The sequence below is a fragment of the Hevea brasiliensis genome, chromosome 14 (genome assembly GCF_030052815.1).
Source record: "Hevea brasiliensis isolate MT/VB/25A 57/8 chromosome 14, ASM3005281v1, whole genome shotgun sequence".
Taxonomy (NCBI): Eukaryota; Viridiplantae; Streptophyta; class Magnoliopsida; order Malpighiales; family Euphorbiaceae; genus Hevea; species Hevea brasiliensis.
The window spans coordinates 17,527,900-17,545,364 of record NC_079506.1 but is presented as its reverse complement, the minus strand read 5'-3'; the positions used below and the strand labels follow the sequence as shown (position 1 = coordinate 17,545,364).

Sequence of the window (17,465 nt, the reverse complement as noted above, 5' to 3'; positions counted from 1 at the left end):
TCATATTATTCTTTTTTATTTAAGTTGAAAATTAATATTATTAATGTTTTTATTTTTTATTTGTAATTTTAACATTTTAATTAACATATTTTAATTTTATTAAAATATTTTTTATTAATAACATAAAATATAAAATATTTATTTATACCTAAAAACTTAAAATTAATTATAAATTTTTCTATTAACAATAATAATTATTTTATTATTTTATCTATATTTTTAAAATTATTTAATTATCTTAAAAAATAATTATTTTCTTATTTCAATAATAAAATAAATGATATAATTAATAAATTAATAATTATATATTTATTTAAATAATATAATATATTAATTTAATAATTATGTATTTAATTTAATAATAAAATAAATAATATAATGTAATAAATTTATAATTTTATATTTATTTGAAAATTAAATAAATTATATGATATATACTCTTATTAATCATTTCACATATCAACAGCAACAACTAAATATAATTTTACCAAACACTTAATATAAAACATTTATCATCTATCAGTTATCAGCTATCAGCTAATAGTAACAGCTATCAATTGTATTCAACAGTTAAATCAAACAGGCCCTTAATAAGTAATTTAAAATTTTTCAGAGGTATAATATAATTTTAGTTTATAAAAAATTAATTATTATCTCAATATTTTAAAAATTTTTAGGAGTATTATTAATTTTATAAAAAATAAAATTTTAAATTTTAACAGAATGATATTAATAATGAAATGTATAAAAAAATTTAGATATCATTATTTTTTAATTTATTTTTTATTATCAATTTTATTTTACCGCAATCACTAGTTTCTTTTCTTTAAAATTTAAATTATTAAATAAATTATTAAATGAAATTTTATTACATTTATTTTATTTTTTTTATTAATTTAAAATTTTAATGACTTTCTTACCATAATTTTATTGTCATTATTAAAATTTCTCTTTTATCATAAATTTTTTAGACTTAAATTTTAAAAAAATTCTTTTATAAATTAAATTCATATCATTTATTTTATTTAATTTATAATTTTAATTAAATTATTTTTTATAATTATTATAAAAAAAATTAATTTAAGATAAATTAGATAAATTTTTTAATTTTAAGTTATTAACATATTTTAAATACAATAATTTTTAATATTAAACATTTATTATTTTTTTAAATTAACAACAACATTCATTTAATATTTAACAAATAAATTTTATTTTTAAAAATTTTCTTACGAATTTATATTATTTTTTCGAATTATATATTTTTTTAATTAAACTTCTCCCGAATTTTCTGACTTCATCATTGTGCACACTCGCCGGCACAGCCTCCTTCTCTCTCTGTGTATATGTGTGCCCATTGCTATTGGTTACTTGCTCTGATATGGAAGGTGCAAACTTGTAGTTCTCTATGTAATTCCTTCTTTAGATTCCCACATAAAGAAATGTATTAACTCCTCCATTTTTTCCTCTATGTTTACAATTCCCTATCTTCTCTGTTTTATCACTCAATAATCCCACTCTTTCATGGGTAGACCCTGTAACTTTGCTGGGTACCCACATTCAAATTTTAGGTCATTTTTGTCTTTTGGTTGTGGTTTGCTATGCTATCGAGTTGCACGAGAAAATTTTGAAGGTCTTTTTGCGTTTGTTTCTGATGGATTTTGCTTCATTCTTGAAGCTTTCAACTCGAAGTAGTGAATTGAAACATGGGTTGTTGGTGCTTGGCTGTTTTTCGCATGCTTTTAGTATTTTTGGGTTGTTCCTGATGTTTGGTCTGGCGTTAAAGTTGTTGCACTTTTTGTCGCAGGGTAAGGGTTTTATTCAGTTTTTATGTGAGATTATAGGGAAATCAGGCGATAAAAAATATGGGTTTTGTTCAAAAAAGGGTTTTGATGAAGTATGTGATTCAAAGATGATGGAGGATTCAAAGTCAAGAAATAAGGACGATTTGTTGGTAAGCAAAGAGCCTTTGGAACCAAATGGTGTTGCTCTTGATGACGATGATGATTATGGAAGAAAATATTGTATTGAAGATGAGGAATTTGATGTAATTGCACTAAGGAGGTTGGCCAAAATCGAGAGGCATAGAGCAGACATGGCTTATGCAGAACTTGAGAAGGAGAGAATGGCTTCTGCATCCGCAGCTGATGAAGCAATGACTATGATTTTGCGGCTTCAAAGCGAGAAGAGTTCCTTACAAATTGAAGCCAATCAGCAACGTAGATTGGCAGAGCAAAAGCAAGAATATTATCAAGAAATGATTCAATCATTGCAATTGACTTTAATGAAACGTGAATCTGAAAGGACTGTAATAGAGGAAAAGTTGAGATGGTGTGAACAAAAGTTGAAGCAGTATATGGAGAGTGATGAAGTTGATCAATTTCAAGGGTCTAATGAAAGTTTGAGTTTTGATGTTGATCCCACCATGGAAGATGGTTTTGAATATGTGCAAACAGATTTGTTTGAAAAGGACTTCTCAGTTGTGTAAGTTCTTGATTGTACCTGTTGGGTTTGAAGGAACAAAAACTAAGAAAGAGAGATGTTTCTGCTGGAACTTAGATTGATTTTATTTAGATTGATTTTATGCCTTTTCTTCCATAAATACTTACAGCAGCATTAGTCTATTCATAGAGCAATACGTCACATGGTTTCTACAAGTTAGAAGATTAGTCTTACAAGTGTAGACATATCATATCAACTTTTGCAGCTAGATTTCAGGACTTAAATTCAAACAAAATACATAAACTAAATTCTTGGAACTTGTAGAAAATTTGGAGTTTGAAGCAATAGTATCACGTGCTTCAAAAGTACTTTGAAGTTAAATAACATATGAATCTAGTTTATCAAAGTTTATTAATCCATCCCTAGAATTGAGCTCTCTTTTTATATATATATATATATATATATACATAAATACTTACAGCAGCATTAGTCTATTCATAGAGCAATACGTCACATGGTTTCTACAAGTTAGAAGATTAGTCTTACAAGTGTAGACATATCATATCAACTTTTGCAGCTAGATTTCAGGACTTAAATTCAAACAAAATACATAAACTAAATTCTTGGAACTTGTAGAAAATTTGGAGATTGAAGCAATAGTATCACGTGCTTCAAAAGTACTTTGAAGTTAAATAACATATGAATCTAGTTTATCAAAGTTTATTAATCCATTCCTAGAATTGAGCTCTCTTTTTATATATATATACAGGACTTAAATTCAAACAAAATACATAAACTAAATTCTTGGAACTTGTAGAAAATTTGGAAATTGAAGCAATAGTATCACGTGCTTCAAAAGTACTTTGAAGTTAAATAACATATGAATCTAGTTTATCAAAGTTTATTAATCCATTCCTAGAATTTAGCTCTCTTTTTATATATATATATATATATATATATATATATAAATGATATATTTGAAGCAATAGTATCACGTGCTTCAAAAGTACTTCAAATATATATATATATAAAAAGAGAGCTCAATTCTAGGAATGAATTAATAAACTTTGATAAACTAGATTCATATGTTATTTAACTTCAAAGTACTTTTGAAGCACGTGATACTATTGCTTCAAATATATCATTTAGAATATATATATATAAAAAGAGAGCTCAATTCTAGGAATGGATTAATAAACTTTGATAAACTATATATATATATAAAAAGAGAGCTCAATTCTAGGAATGGATTAATAAACTTTGATAAACTAGATTCATATGTTATTTAACTTCAAAGTACTTTTGAAGCACGAGATACTATTGCTTCAAATATATCATTTAGAATATATATATATAAAAAGAGAGCTCAATTCTAGGAATGGATTAATAAACTTTGATAAACTAGATTCATATGTTATTTAACTTCAAAGTACTTTTGAAGCACGTGATACTATTGCTTCAAATATATCATTTAGCTTCTTTTGTATCCATGTATGTAAATGCATTTTGTCTTGGAAGCACTAGAAATTATACAATTAAAGACAGATTTTACTTTGCAGTGGATTTTCCTCCTATCCATTAGCTTATATAAAAAGAGAGCTCAATTCTGGGAATGGATTAATAAACTTTGATAAACTAGATTCATATGTTATTTAACTTCAAAGTACTTTTGAAGCACGTGATACTATTGCTTCAAATATATCATTTAGCTTCTTTTGTATCCATGTATGTAAATGCATTTTGTCTTGGAAGCACTAGAAATTATACAATTAAAGACAGATTTTACTTTGCAGTGGATTTTCCTCCTATCCATTAGCTTTGGCTTTTTATTGGTGTGTTGTACTGAGTCTAGATCCTAGTTTTCTAACCTTAGGATTTCCCCTCTAGATTTCTGTGTTGTAAGAATTTTTTTTGTGCATCAGTTGTTCCCCAGGTTTTGGCTTGCATAAACTGATTAAAAGGGAAATCTTGGATTGCTATGATCTTGATATGTTAAAACTGTATGTTCATGGTCTTGGCTTCCATCTTAGAAGGGAACTTATTGTCCTTTTGAAAAGCAGAGTATTATGATTTATGATTTGTCGAATTACCATATTGTGCTCCAATAACAATATTACTTCTAAATTTATGCAGAGTGCCAACTATGCTTAAAATTTCCCATATTCAAGTATGCTACTAAATGTGTATGAATTACCATCTTGGTCCTCAAAATAATTTTCATTGGAATTCCTGGGTACCTATGAAGTTTAGATTTGTTCTAGTCTTGCAAACTTGAAGGGGATTTTTTCTTTTTGAGTTGGGATGAGGGGGTTGCCAAAGAAAAACTGTAGGTATAAATACCAGTGAACTAGCATGTATAATAGAATTTTCTGATTTTTTTCATTGCAATTATAGCAGATATGAAGGAGATATGTTCAAACAGTGAATTTTATAACAACCTCTTTTGTGAGTTACAATTTCTCATTCTAGCCAGTTCTGCAGCATGTTGTACTTAACAATGGATTCTGTAGTTACAAAAAGTGCATTAAAAATGTGTGATGGTTCATTTGTTGGTAGAAACCGAGAACAATCGGAGACTAGTATTAAACAATACTAAGGGAATATTGTGAATTCCATTTTTCTATGTTTTGGTCTACTTTCCTTTTGTACTCTGCAATCAGTATTGTGCCTTGCTGTTTTCCATTTCTGTTGTACTGTTTGCTTCATTGATTCACAGGTTACCTTCTTGTTATGATTTGAACTATATTAATAGTGGCTTAGCATGCTGCATGCCATTATTTGTTTCATTTTGGTCCCTTAAAAAAACTCACTTCTAGATTGTGTGTATCACTGGAAGTAGAATTCATATAAGACTGTTATAGTGATGGAAGTTGATTGAAGTTTGGCAGTTTGACAGATACACACAAAGCTTAACTCAGCATTAAAACAGTATCTGAAAAATGCACAAGCGAGGATCGAAGTGCTTGCTTGTGCTACTTAATCCTTGTTAATAATGCTAGTCAGCATGCAACTGGTGATATTACTTGCATGTATCAGAATTAGAGAAACGCATTCTTTTTCATGGCTTGGGGCATGGCGAGTGAACCTAAACTTATGGTGGTGGAGCCGGAGCCGGAGCCAGAGCTGGAGTGAGATATGAATTCTCCATTGGGGCATGTCGAAATTGCCATCTTTCCTTTCAAAGGCAAAGTGGGAACAAATAAAATGCTCAAGAAACACTAGGCACGAAATACTAGGCACTGATCTGCTTGTGTTCTAAGTGATGCAGGGATATAATATGTGAAAAAGTTCTGTTGAAAGGTATCTTCCATACAGGCTTAATGAGAACTTGCTGTTTACCATGATAAGAAGCAGATGATGGAGCAAGTTGTTGTTGCAGGGTTTCCAATGGTTCTTCTGCAGAGGGCACACAACATTTTCATCAGCTTTATTTTGCTGGAATGGCATTGTCATAGAAAGATAATTATTATTTCCTGTTAGCTGCAGCAGCTGGAGAAAAAGAGTCCAATTGGTCAGCTCTTTTTCATGATTAAGGATTTAACTAAAAAAAAAAAGATTATTTATTATTTATTATTTTAAAGATATAAATATTAAGTGCAAAGTTTATCATAAGTAGAAAGATTTAATTATTTATCTAAAATAAAATTGGCAACCTATGATTGTAATTGATTGCCTTCTATTAGGACTCAAATTTGGAATTTTATAATTTTAATAATAATGAATTAAAATTTATTGGTTATGATTCTTATCAATTTTAAAGTTTATAATTATAGACAATTTTTAAAATAATGATATAATTAAAAATTTGTTCTTAATTTGGCTTTTGAATTTTGAGCAATGTACAATAAAGGATTAGGTATACTTTTGAGCTAAATTTGAATTATCTAATAATTAAGATAAATTTAATTCAGTTTTTATTTTTTACTTAAAAATAATATTATATTTGTAAATAATAATATTTAAAATGAAGGAAATTGAATTTAATTTCAGCATATATTATTAATAAGATGTGAATTTTAAATAACACCATTTTATTAAAAACTTTTACAATTTATTTAAAATAATACTGTTTTATAAATATTTTAAATTTATACTCAAATAATATACTTTTCCCATTTATAAGTTTAATATATATTCATGACTTCAATCAATTGAATAAAATATATACATTATCAAATTTAAATATTATATTTCAAAATTTTCCATTTAAATATAAGATTATATATTTTAAATAATTAAACATTTTTAATCACAAATGTAAAATAAAAATCAATTAAAAAAAAAAAAAGACTCAGAACCTAAAAACTATTCTGAAGTAGAATTTGATGAAATTTTCAATTAAAGTTGGGGATCTCTTATCCAAGTTAAATTGTTAGTGACCTGTTTGTTTCAAACACATTGAAGCTCCGTTCAGCTCGGCACTCACTTCCAATCTTTCATCAGCTCTCACTATACTATAGCCAAACACGAACCTCGTTTTCTAGACCAGAGAGGAGATCATGTTTCAATTCTCCCTCCCTGAAGAGGGTATTCGTTCCTCTGGGGTACACATCGCCGTACTATAAAGAACCTAAAGCCCTATACTTGCCGGACGCCTGTTTCCGTCGTTTCGCCGGCCGATCGGTGGTCCCGGTGAGCATCTGCTGTTCCCGGTAACCCTTTTCCATTTTGGTCCTGGAGAAAATGATAGAAAAAAAAGGAAAAAACATTGAAATGTCAAATTGTTGTTATTGTTACTAGATAAGAATAATTTACATATTATATATATGGAATAAGGAACATGCTTTATTAGGTTCAGAACAGTAATGGGTCACATTCTTTTTTTTTTTTTTTTTTTTTTTCTGTGCATTTGGGTCTTGCAATTTTGGTCTAGTTAATTGACAGCTTAGTGTTTTCAAGCTGTGTTTGCATATTATTTTCCTTCGGATGGATAATTAGGATTGCAGGTGGCTAGTTTGTTTTTTTTGGGTCCTGAAATGCCAATAAAGCTACTGAATGGGAATACACTATTGACTGGATATTGAGAAGATGGAGGAAAAAGAAAGAAACCAAAATAATGGCTTCCTTTGGAAAAAAAAATCATTTGTCAGAAAAGAATTCCAATGAATTCTCACACAATCATATTATTTGTGGCATGATTTTTTTTTTTCTTTTAAAGTGAATTCTTTTTTTAAGTTAAAAGAATATTCTTTCAACTATTAGATTTCCAAACATGAGAATCAACTAAAAAGAAATCAATTGAATTGGATTCAAATAGGCTGAATATGATGATATGGCAATTGAGAAAGTAATTGTTTCCGTTCTTTTCTCTTGCCCTCATTAAGTTCCTACATATGGATAGTATTTGTGATTGGTACTTATCTTTTTGACAACGAATGGCTCTCAAGCAATTGGATGACTTCTTCCTTTAGTAATTGCAAAAAGTAGTAAATTAGTTTGGGGAGTTTCAGGAGACCATTTGCCCTTTAAAATGAAAGTAAATTTGCTTGAAGAGGAGAATATAGACTCTCTTCTCTTCTTTATGGTTCTACTTTTGCTGACTTATGCTGGGCATTCATGTTTGTTTTTATATTATTGGAAGAGAAATAAGTGCATGACGTGTCAATGACAATAGGGAATCCATCTCCACAATGATCTTGGGGAGTGTGTATTTTATTCTCAACCAAGCACCACCCATCTTTGTTAGTTAATGTGATCTTTGTGAATATAGTGACATTTTAATGAGTTTAGAATTCGTTTGAGGCATTTGTTTGAATTACAAAAGACACAGAATGATCAAAAAGTAAATTTTAAAGCTTTCCTGAGTGTGATCTCAGATTACAAAAGAAGAGGTCACCCTTGAAGTAAAACAACTATGGGCCCTTAGGGAAGAGAGGGGAGAGAAGAAAAGCAATGCTTTTGTCTGTTAATAGAGTTTGAAACAAAATGAAAATTAGGATCCGTTGATTTCATGTGAGGAAAGAGAGAGCAGGGGCTGTGGGGTGGGAGGAGGTATAACCTTCAAATGCTACTAGAGCCTGAAATCAAATGTTGATTTATATGCATGGTTAAGTCATAATGACAAACTCAGGATAGCTTGATAATTCTCTATAATTACTAAATTGTTGAGTGTGATATTTGTATTGTTTTATGGCTGAACAACAGTGGTTGATGTTGGTTCTTGATATAAAATATAGGCATGATAAAGCAGATGACTCAAGATATTTAAAGCAACAAATATGGTGTTCTAATGCAGGACTACTTCATTTTTAATGATGGACATTGAAAGCAGTGAAGAGTTGAATGAACACTCTCAAATGCTTCCACCTCCACCTGGAACATTTGTAGATCGTGAAGAACTTATACAACATGTCGGAGACTTTGCTGTATCTCAAGGATATGTAGTAACTATTAAGCAATCTAAGAGAGACAGAGTAGTGATCCTTGGATGTGACAGAGGAGGTGTTTATCGTAATAGGCGGAAGACTATTGATGAATCCACCGCAGAACACAGCCGCAAAAGAAAAACTGGTTCTCGGCTTACCAACTGTCCATTTGAAGTTGTGGGTAAGAAGGATGATGGATTGTGGGTACTTACGGTAAAAAATGGAACTCACAATCATGAGCCTCTGAAGGACATTTCAGAACATCCTTCTGCCCGTCGCTTCTCAGAGACTGAAGTTCAGTTAATTAAAGAGTTGACTGAAGCTGGACTAAAACCTCGCCAAATCCTGAAGAGATTGAGACAAAGCAACCCAGATCTTCTGTCCACTCCAAAGCACGTGTACAATGTTAAGGCGAAACTCCGACAAGGAAATATGACAGGTGGAGCTATTTTCCAATTATTTAATCATCAAGCTTTTGTTCTTTATTCCCCTACATTTTTCTTTGGCAGCGGTGATTACTTGTTTTATTTTTTATTTGCTGTAGTAAGACAATTCAGGTCTTTGCGGCCTGAGAAATCTGCTGTTAGGAAAAATTATCTATCGGTTACAGAGCCATCCTGGAGGCAGTGCTACCCCACTGTAAGTTCTAATGAAATTTAACATACTGTGGATCAACAAAAATTCATCTCAAATGCTAGGGGTTAGAAGAAAAATGAGAAATTTTATTTGTCTCTCTGACACACACTCCTTGCTAGAAGTTCTTTGTACTTATTGCTGGATTTTAATCTATTGACTAATGTATGCCAGAGGGTTCCCAATCTCATTGGAGGTAAATTTGTTGATTCACAATCCTTTGCATCTATCGATGTTATAAATCCCGTAAGTTTAGATAATCCCTCAAAAATCCATTCATTTTATTTCCTTACTGTTATCAATTCAATAATTCTTTAGTAATTCCTTCCAATTATTTGCGGATATGTGACAGGCAACCCAACAACTTGTTTCTCAAGTTCCTTTGACTACAAATGAGGAATTCAGAGCTGCAGTCTTTGCAGCAAAGCGGGCATTTCCATCATGGAGAAGCACACCAATTACCACCCGTCAACGAATCATGTTCAAGTTTCAAGAGCTTATCCGGAGGGAAATTGTAAATTTTTGGATTTGGGTTTTATTTACTTTAGCTTGCAATATGTTGTTGATATGTGTTACATTTATTTTTTTTCCCAGGATAAGCTGTCCATGACCATTACTGTTGAACATGGAAAGGCTTTAAAAGATGCATATGCTGATGTGTCACGAGGGCTAGGTTAGTGTCTATTTTTATTTGCTATCTACGAACAATCTTGTTTGTGATGCTTGTGTTCTACAAAGTCTTGGATGTTCCCTCATAGAGGTGGTGGAACATGCTTGTGGATTGGCAACCCTGCAAATTGGAGAGTTTGTTTCCAACGTGTCTAATGGAATTGATACCTACAGCATTAGAGAGCCACTTGGTGTTTGTGCTGGAATTTGCCCATTTGAGTTTCCTGCTATGATCCCACTATGGGTAAGCCTATTATACCCGTGCCTTTTGTTATTACTTGTTCTATGATCTGGCCAAAATACTACCCTAGAGCATGCAATACGTATGACTGCAATGGTCTCTGTAAGTTATGATCTTGAGACATAAAAAAGTGATGATGGCTAAAATGGAGTAGAGGCCATGATTGGAATAGTCCTATTAGCCTGTTATTGTGGGTTTTTAGTATTATTGCCTTTCCATTAGATAGTTGCATCTAAGCTTTTGTCAATTGCTCATGGGAAATGATAAGAGATTCATATGATATATTTATGAGGCTTAATTACATATATATTTTTTTCAAATGTGTTTGTTAGCAGATGTTTCCTGTTGCTGTCACATGTGGCAATACTTTTATTCTAAAGCCATCCGAAAAGGATCCAGGTTATTGCTAGAGATTCCTCGTGCTATATTCATATCTTTTATTTATAATTATGCTATGTTCTATGAAAGTGTTATGGTAAAAAGTATTTAACTAGTTTAATTGGTTTTATATGTACTTCGATAGGGATTTATCTAATGCATGACGATTGAAGCAAATGTGAAGAAGAATTTGTTAGATTTTAAACCTGATCAAGCTGTTGTAATTCTGTTGAAGCAATTGAGTCTTTGGTTTGTATTTTGCAGAGCAAATTGCATTGAAGTCTTCTTGAAAAGAGTACTTTCCTTCCTTACTAGCCTCACAGTGTCAAGCTTGATGTCTAACCTTGTGGCAACATGAGCACTCTTTTTTTTTCCTTTTACTCTCCATCTGTATGCGCCTATGCGGTGCTCTGTTCTCTTCTTAGTACATCAAGTGTACTTATCTGCATCTTGGAGAGCAGAGTTCATGAAATGGAGTGAAAGAAAGTTGTTAAAAGTAGGAAGCATTTTGAATCGTCATGAAGCAGGATTATTTTATTTTCTATTCCAATGTTTGCAAACTTAATAAGTGGGGCCAAAGAAATTTATTAGGAAGTAGGAATAATTTTGTGTGGAACTACATTCTGAAAAGTCTCTAGTAATTATGTTCTTTCAAACAAAATATTTGAAAGAGTGAAAAAAAAAGAAAAAGAAAAAAAAAGAAAAACAGTGTTTTAGCTGCCAAGAATGGAGGTCAGTAATTAGGATTTTTGCATGTTTCTTTTATATGATGTTGCAACTTGTTTTTTCATTTCACACACAAGCCATGTGCAAAATAAAAATAAAATGTTCTCTCCTGTTATTGCAGGGGCTTCTGTGATGCTGGCAGAGTTAGCTATGGAAGCTGGTTTGCCTAATGGTGTCTTAAATATTGTTCATGGCACCAATGTAAGGTTTCACTTTTAGAATTTAGTGGGGGCTTTTGCTTTCACTTTAAGGTTTCACCAATATAACATGTCCATGGCTTATTTTCCTTTCCAAACCATGTGAGTGGGATGTTCACTAAAGATTATAAAGTACAACTCTCACCATCTTTACCTTCCCTTTACCATGTACACAACTAAACACACTGGAGCACATCAAATTATTGAAAATTCATATTTTGAGAATGTTTGCATTAACATTAAAATTCTTAAACTGAATCTTTGCATTAACATTAAAATTCTTAAACTGAATCCTTTTGGTGCATTCATTTGTCTGCTTTTCATAGTGTTCCTGAATCATTCTTCTTTTTCATTCTTCAATTCTCATTTTCTTATGTTGTTGTGGTGCAGGATATTGTCAATGCTATTTGTGATGATGACGATATTAAAGCTATTTCATTTGTTGGTCCGAACTCAGTAAGTCATTTATTATTGCAGATTTCGATACCAGTTGCTGAATGATATCTCGATCTGATGCAAATGATTATAGAAATTACCTGATATCACAAGTTCTTGTGTACTTTGGTGGAATATGATAAATCTTCTTCATGTGTGTTACTAGAGTAGCTAAATATTGCTGGTTTATTATTTCCTACATTTTGAGATGCTGGGGTCAAAAAATACTTTCTGCATACAGCTTTTGAGATTCCTGTGTCTCCTAGAGATCCTATGTTAAAACAGGTTGAATTTCAAGAAGTAAAGTTTTTCTTTTGGCCAAATGCATGAAAATAACCCTTACTGTTATTGGAAAAACCTATGGATCCTTAATCTGTTGTTTTGACTGATTAAGCCCTGAAGTTTTGTTTTTAAACAGCAAGTCCAATATTTCCAGCTCAGCATATTGTTTAGCCTCATACGCCTTAATGCACTTAGCATTAGCAACTGGGTTTGGTAAGGAAAAAAAAAAAAAATACAAAGAAATGCATGCCACATTAGCTTTTGGCCCTCTCTCTGTCTGTTGTTGTCTCCCTCTCCTCGTCATTGTCTCACATGTCACATAGCAAGAACAATCACAAAAGAATTCATCACTGGCTTGCAACGATAAACAATTTTCTGCTACTGCAAATCTGGAAAGGTTGGCATAAAAGAAAATAATGTTTCCCATGTCAATTTACCCGCCTGGTTTTTGGAAAACATAGCGCACCTCAAAATTTAGCGGCCTGATATTTCCAGAGTCCGCAAGACACTCCCTACTACCAAGCACCAGCACAGCAATTTTTACTATCAATTCAAGTCCTTAATTTCTACCTGGTTTGCTAAGAATACCTGAGCTACATCAACAAACTACTTTTCTCTTTTTCTGCAACATCAATTCCTTCCTTGCCCTCCACTGTCAATCTCAATCTGTCAAAAGAATCATCCACTTCATTTGCATGTATCATCTTGAGCAGAACAAGATACAAACGTTACATAATCAAAGTAGTCATGCCAAGCCATAGAGTTAAGTGCTTTCTTTGTATTATAGAAGTGATAGGGGTTCAATATATAGCAAGAAAATGACAGATGAATGTAGGAATTTAGCTGTGCATTTCCTTTTTCTAGTTTTCAGATTAATGCACATCTTGTTGATGAGAGAGCTACTTACAAGCCCCACCACCTGTGGATCTTCAAGTCACGTATAAATATTGAAGACGACGTAATTCATCTCCTTCAGTCTGGATTCTGAAGGATCCATGGGATGAGACATCTTACATGTGGTAGAGACTAGATAGCTATATCAGGAGGGTACCAGACATCTGTTTAGGATGGTAGTGTGGTTGTGTGGTGCTCATTGGTGGTTGAAGTTGTGGTTGTAGCTGCGAGTGTGACCCTGCCACCCTGGCGGCAATAGCTAGGGTGGATGGAATGATGGTCAGTGGTGTTTGGTTATTACTAAGTGTGACCCTTACTTTAAACTTCGTAATAAGTTCTATTTTCACTTGTATTATGTGTTTGTATGGATAATAAATTCTTTGCTTATGAGATGGGTTCTTGTTGTGTTCTATGATTAACATGGAAAATGAATAACAGAATCGCTTGCCAATGGTCATATGACAACCAAGGCAAGAGCAACTACAGGATGCTGAAAATGTCATGTCTTGTTATTTAGAGCACATTCTTCTTAGATCTCATGTCCAAAACCTCAGATAAATCTTAGATTTTGTATGATACTACAGATTTGTTACTTTTATGATTTCACTGGTTTGCCCTCAATGCCTCTTTTCTTTCACTTCAATTTTTCAAAATCTCTCTCTTTTGAAGGTTTTTGTATTTCACTGCTTCTTTGGTTTGTGACTGCTTAGGTGCCTTTTCATGTCAGCTTCTAAAAAAATATGAAGGGGATATACCCAAGTAGGCTGCCAAGTTGCAACATGATTGCTTTTGTCTCTGTTTCCTTTAAGCATTCTCATCCTCGTATGGTTTTGGCTTTTGATTTGATATTTTCATTGATGAGGAATAGTATTTATCTTGTATTGTTCTTTTAGGCTGGTGCATATGTGTATGCAAGGGCATCAGCTAAAGGAAAACGCATCCAGGTAACTTCCACTTCATCTGACTATAATAGATTTCTAGTTCATTTTGTTAAGCGAGGCAGTTTTCTGTGGTTGCGATGCCGATGTAAGTTGGCTGGCTGATTGGTTTTCTTCAGTCCAATATTGGAGCAAAAAATCATGCAGTTGTCATGCCTGATGCAAATGTGGATGCTACTTTACATGCTCTAGTTGCTGCTGGCTTTGGTGGTGCGGGACAAAAATGCATGGCCCTGAGCACAGTTGTCTTTGTTGGAGGCCTAAGTCCATGGTACCTTATTTTTGTTTAGTTCCTTTGCATTTTGGTCTGGTAGTTATTTGAGTCAAATTCCATGAAGGCCTGAAGTTGCAAGTCTATACAGTAATTTCAATATGGGTTATTTGCACTTTGAATAAGTGTATCCAAATCCTACAATCCAGTGGGCACTGGGCAATGATTCTTATGGTTTGTTCTTATGGTGCTGCATAAAAATGAGTTTGCCATCACCTTTTGCTAGGGAGGAGAAACTGATAGAGCGTGCGAAAGCACTTAATGTAACTGCTGGGACAGAACCTGATGCAGATATTGGTCCAGTTATTAGCAAGCAGGTGTGTGCTTTAATCAAAGTTTTCCTTACCAATCAGTGTCTTGATTCTAAATTGAGATAGTGAACTGGAAGTACTTATTATATTTTTAATCACTAGACATTATTATATACTGGGTGTTCTTCTGAAAGAAACTAATTTGCTACTGTTGTTAGGCATATCAGTGGCAGCTTTTTGGGTTCTTTGAATTCTTAATATGTGCATGTCCTGCTTACTTATGACTGTTATTTCTATATATTCTGTATTATTGACAGGCAAAAGAACAAATATGCATGTTAATTCAAACAAGCATTGACAGTGGTGCAAAACTAGTTCTTGATGGAAGAAACATTGTGGTATCTGGTTTTATGTTTTGCTTACCGATCTTATTTATTATTGCTGAGTTCTTCCTTGAATTTTATGACATGGTATGATATTAGTTGCATATGGATGAAAATTTGAGACAGGGCCTGGGGCATCAGAGCTTCTAACTCTGTTTGGTTATGTGGTTTGAATTTTGATAGTTGTGACAGAAGTTATGTTGGGCACTTGCCTTGTATGATTTATGTTGTTGTCTTTCACTGGCTTCACCCGTAATTTAGTAGTAGATTAAAATTTATATGGATTGTGGTCAAGCAACAATTTTTTATTCTAAAATATTATGGGTACGGCAAAAAAAGAAAGATAAAAATAGAAGGATGGCTTTTATTTTAAATGAAAGGCTAAATTACAATTCAATGTAAAAGTTTTGGGGATTAGAAGAATAAAACATGTGTTGTTGGTTGTTCCTGATGATGGCTGATGAAAAGATTCATGTGTAGATATAGCATGATTAATTCAGTACAGGGAGACCAGAAAGGAGAGCTAATAAGTAGGATAATGATGACCAACAATTTAATTCTGGGTTTACTTTCGAAGCTAGAAGATTTTGGATGGCTTCTAACTCCTTGTATTCCATGAAAGATATGTAGGCACAGAAATTGTGATTCCAAATAAACATGAAGATGCTGAAGCCATGGTATCTCAGTAGTTTTTTTGGACATGTAGAATGATTTGCCCTCTCTATCTGGAGCATTATGCTGTTATATCACAGGATTATGAAAATGAATGTAACTTGTCTTTCAGATGGAACAATCACATTAAAGTCTTTAATGCCCACTATCAGGGGAAAAAGAAAAAGAAAAACCTGCAGTAGTTTCATTCCTCATTTTCCGCCTATGTATTCAATTTGCTGCAGATGAGTGGTTGTTATGATGCGGGTTTAAATAGTAACTGGCTTTCTCATAACCATGTTTCTGCTTTGGCCTATTTTGTGATATTTTATTCTTTGTGGATCACTGCCAGGTTCCTGGCTATGAAAATGGGAACTTCATGGGTCCTACTATCTTATCTGATGTCACAGTCAACATGGAATGTTATAAGGTAGTTAATGGCTTGTGTATGAAATGATCTTGGATTCCTGATAAGCGTAAACTTCATCATAAGCTTCATGACACTCAATGCTGACTTGTGCAGGAGGAAATCTTTGGCCCTGTTCTTCTTTGTATGCAGGTTTGCCACTTGTTTATCTGTCTATTTATCCAACTAGAAGTTTGTTGAGGACGTAATATGCATTTTTTTCTTGTTCTCAGGCTGATACCATTGAAGAGGCCATAAATATTGTTAATGGAAATAAGTATTCTTGACTTTTAGCTTCCCTTAATCCTCCTTAGATATGGTTGAAAGTTTTGAAGTAATCTTTCATGTTTTCATTTGGTTCTCCTCTCACAGATACAGCAATGGAGCTTCTATATTTACTACATCTGGTGTAACTGCAAGGAAATTTCAAACAGAGATTGAGGTTGGGCAGGTAAAGTGACTGTACACCATGTAACGGGGCTGCTTTTGATGGTAAAATATTAGGATATATAATTAAATGCAGTCTACATAACTAGTGTTTGAGTTTGTTTAATTTTCGAGTTTCTACATTTTGCTTCCCTTTTTCCTGCTATTCAAATTTTGATACTACTTTTGACTCTACTATTTCCATTGATGTTGCAACATGAACTGAAATGGGTTTCTTCAGGTTGGCATTAATGTTCCTATCTCAGTACCACTGCCATTCTCTTCATTTATTAGCTCCAAGCCATCCTTTGCTGGAGATGTCAACTTTGATGGTATATATATATCCTCTGAAAAGTTGCTATTTGATTTTTGATGGAGCAGACGATATTAAATGGATTAGGCATTGTTAATAATAATTTCTAAGGTTGAAAATGAATCACTTGCTGCAGGAAAAGCTGGAATTCAGTTTTACACCCAAGTTAAAACCGTAACTCAACAATGGAAAGATATACTAAGTGAAGATGTGTCAGCTGTAGCATTGCCAAGCTCTTAGAGATCATGCTATAGAGAGATATCTGTCTTCAAATAGAGTGGTTAGCCTGAGCACAATATAATAGGCAAAAATTGGTTGATGATTCTCCTTTTCTGTTGCTTCGGACTACAGGAAATCATGCTCATTGTTCATATTAGTTTCCTCTTTTAGCTTAGATGCTCACTCTTCTTTTTCGTGGGTGCGCAAACGCACGTGCGCATGTGCATGCATATGCTGTGTTGCTTCCTTTCATTTATGGGTTGGATGGGGAGATGGATCAGCTTCAATGGGGTGGATATAAAATAAATGAAATGCAAACCTGATCACATGTGGTGGTCTTGGTGA

At 32.7% G+C, this 17,465-nt stretch overlaps 2 protein-coding genes across 7 annotated transcripts; both read left to right on the top strand.

The window, feature by feature from the left end:
• The first annotated feature begins 1,346 nt into the window (after nt 1-1,346).
• Nucleotides 1,347-2,588, top strand: LOC110651383 (protein FLOURY 1-like). The gene has a single exon (XM_021806700.2). The coding sequence runs from the start codon at nt 1,655-1,657 to the stop codon at nt 2,486-2,488; it is 834 nt and encodes a 277-aa protein (XP_021662392.2). The 5' UTR covers nt 1,347-1,654; the 3' UTR covers nt 2,489-2,588.
• Nucleotides 2,589-6,751: 4,163 nt separating this feature from the next.
• On the top strand, nt 6,752-17,465 carry LOC110651384 (methylmalonate-semialdehyde dehydrogenase [acylating], mitochondrial). 6 transcript variants are annotated; one of them, XR_009143768.1, is made up of 20 exons: nt 6,752-7,074; nt 8,678-9,246; nt 9,352-9,446; nt 9,615-9,686; nt 9,793-9,954; nt 10,035-10,113; nt 10,199-10,353; nt 10,683-10,749; nt 11,576-11,655; nt 12,042-12,107; nt 14,156-14,206; nt 14,320-14,471; nt 14,698-14,788; nt 15,040-15,120; nt 16,109-16,186; nt 16,280-16,315; nt 16,396-16,436; nt 16,534-16,613; nt 16,830-16,920; nt 17,038-17,094. XR_009143768.1 is itself a non-coding variant. In XM_021806704.2 (20 exons), the coding sequence occupies exons 2-20, from the start codon at nt 8,694-8,696 to the stop codon at nt 17,139-17,141; spliced, it is 2,136 nt and encodes a 711-aa protein (XP_021662396.2). In that variant the 5' UTR covers nt 6,753-7,074; nt 8,619-8,693; the 3' UTR covers nt 17,142-17,465. The 6 variants fall into 6 exon arrangements, 5 of the variants coding, with proteins under 5 accessions (XP_021662398.2, XP_021662396.2, XP_021662395.2 ...); XM_021806704.2 differs by having other exon boundaries at nt 6,753-7,074; nt 8,619-9,246; nt 16,396-16,439; nt 16,535-16,613; nt 17,038-17,465; XM_021806703.2 differs by having other exon boundaries at nt 6,754-7,094; nt 16,396-16,439; nt 16,535-16,613; nt 17,038-17,465.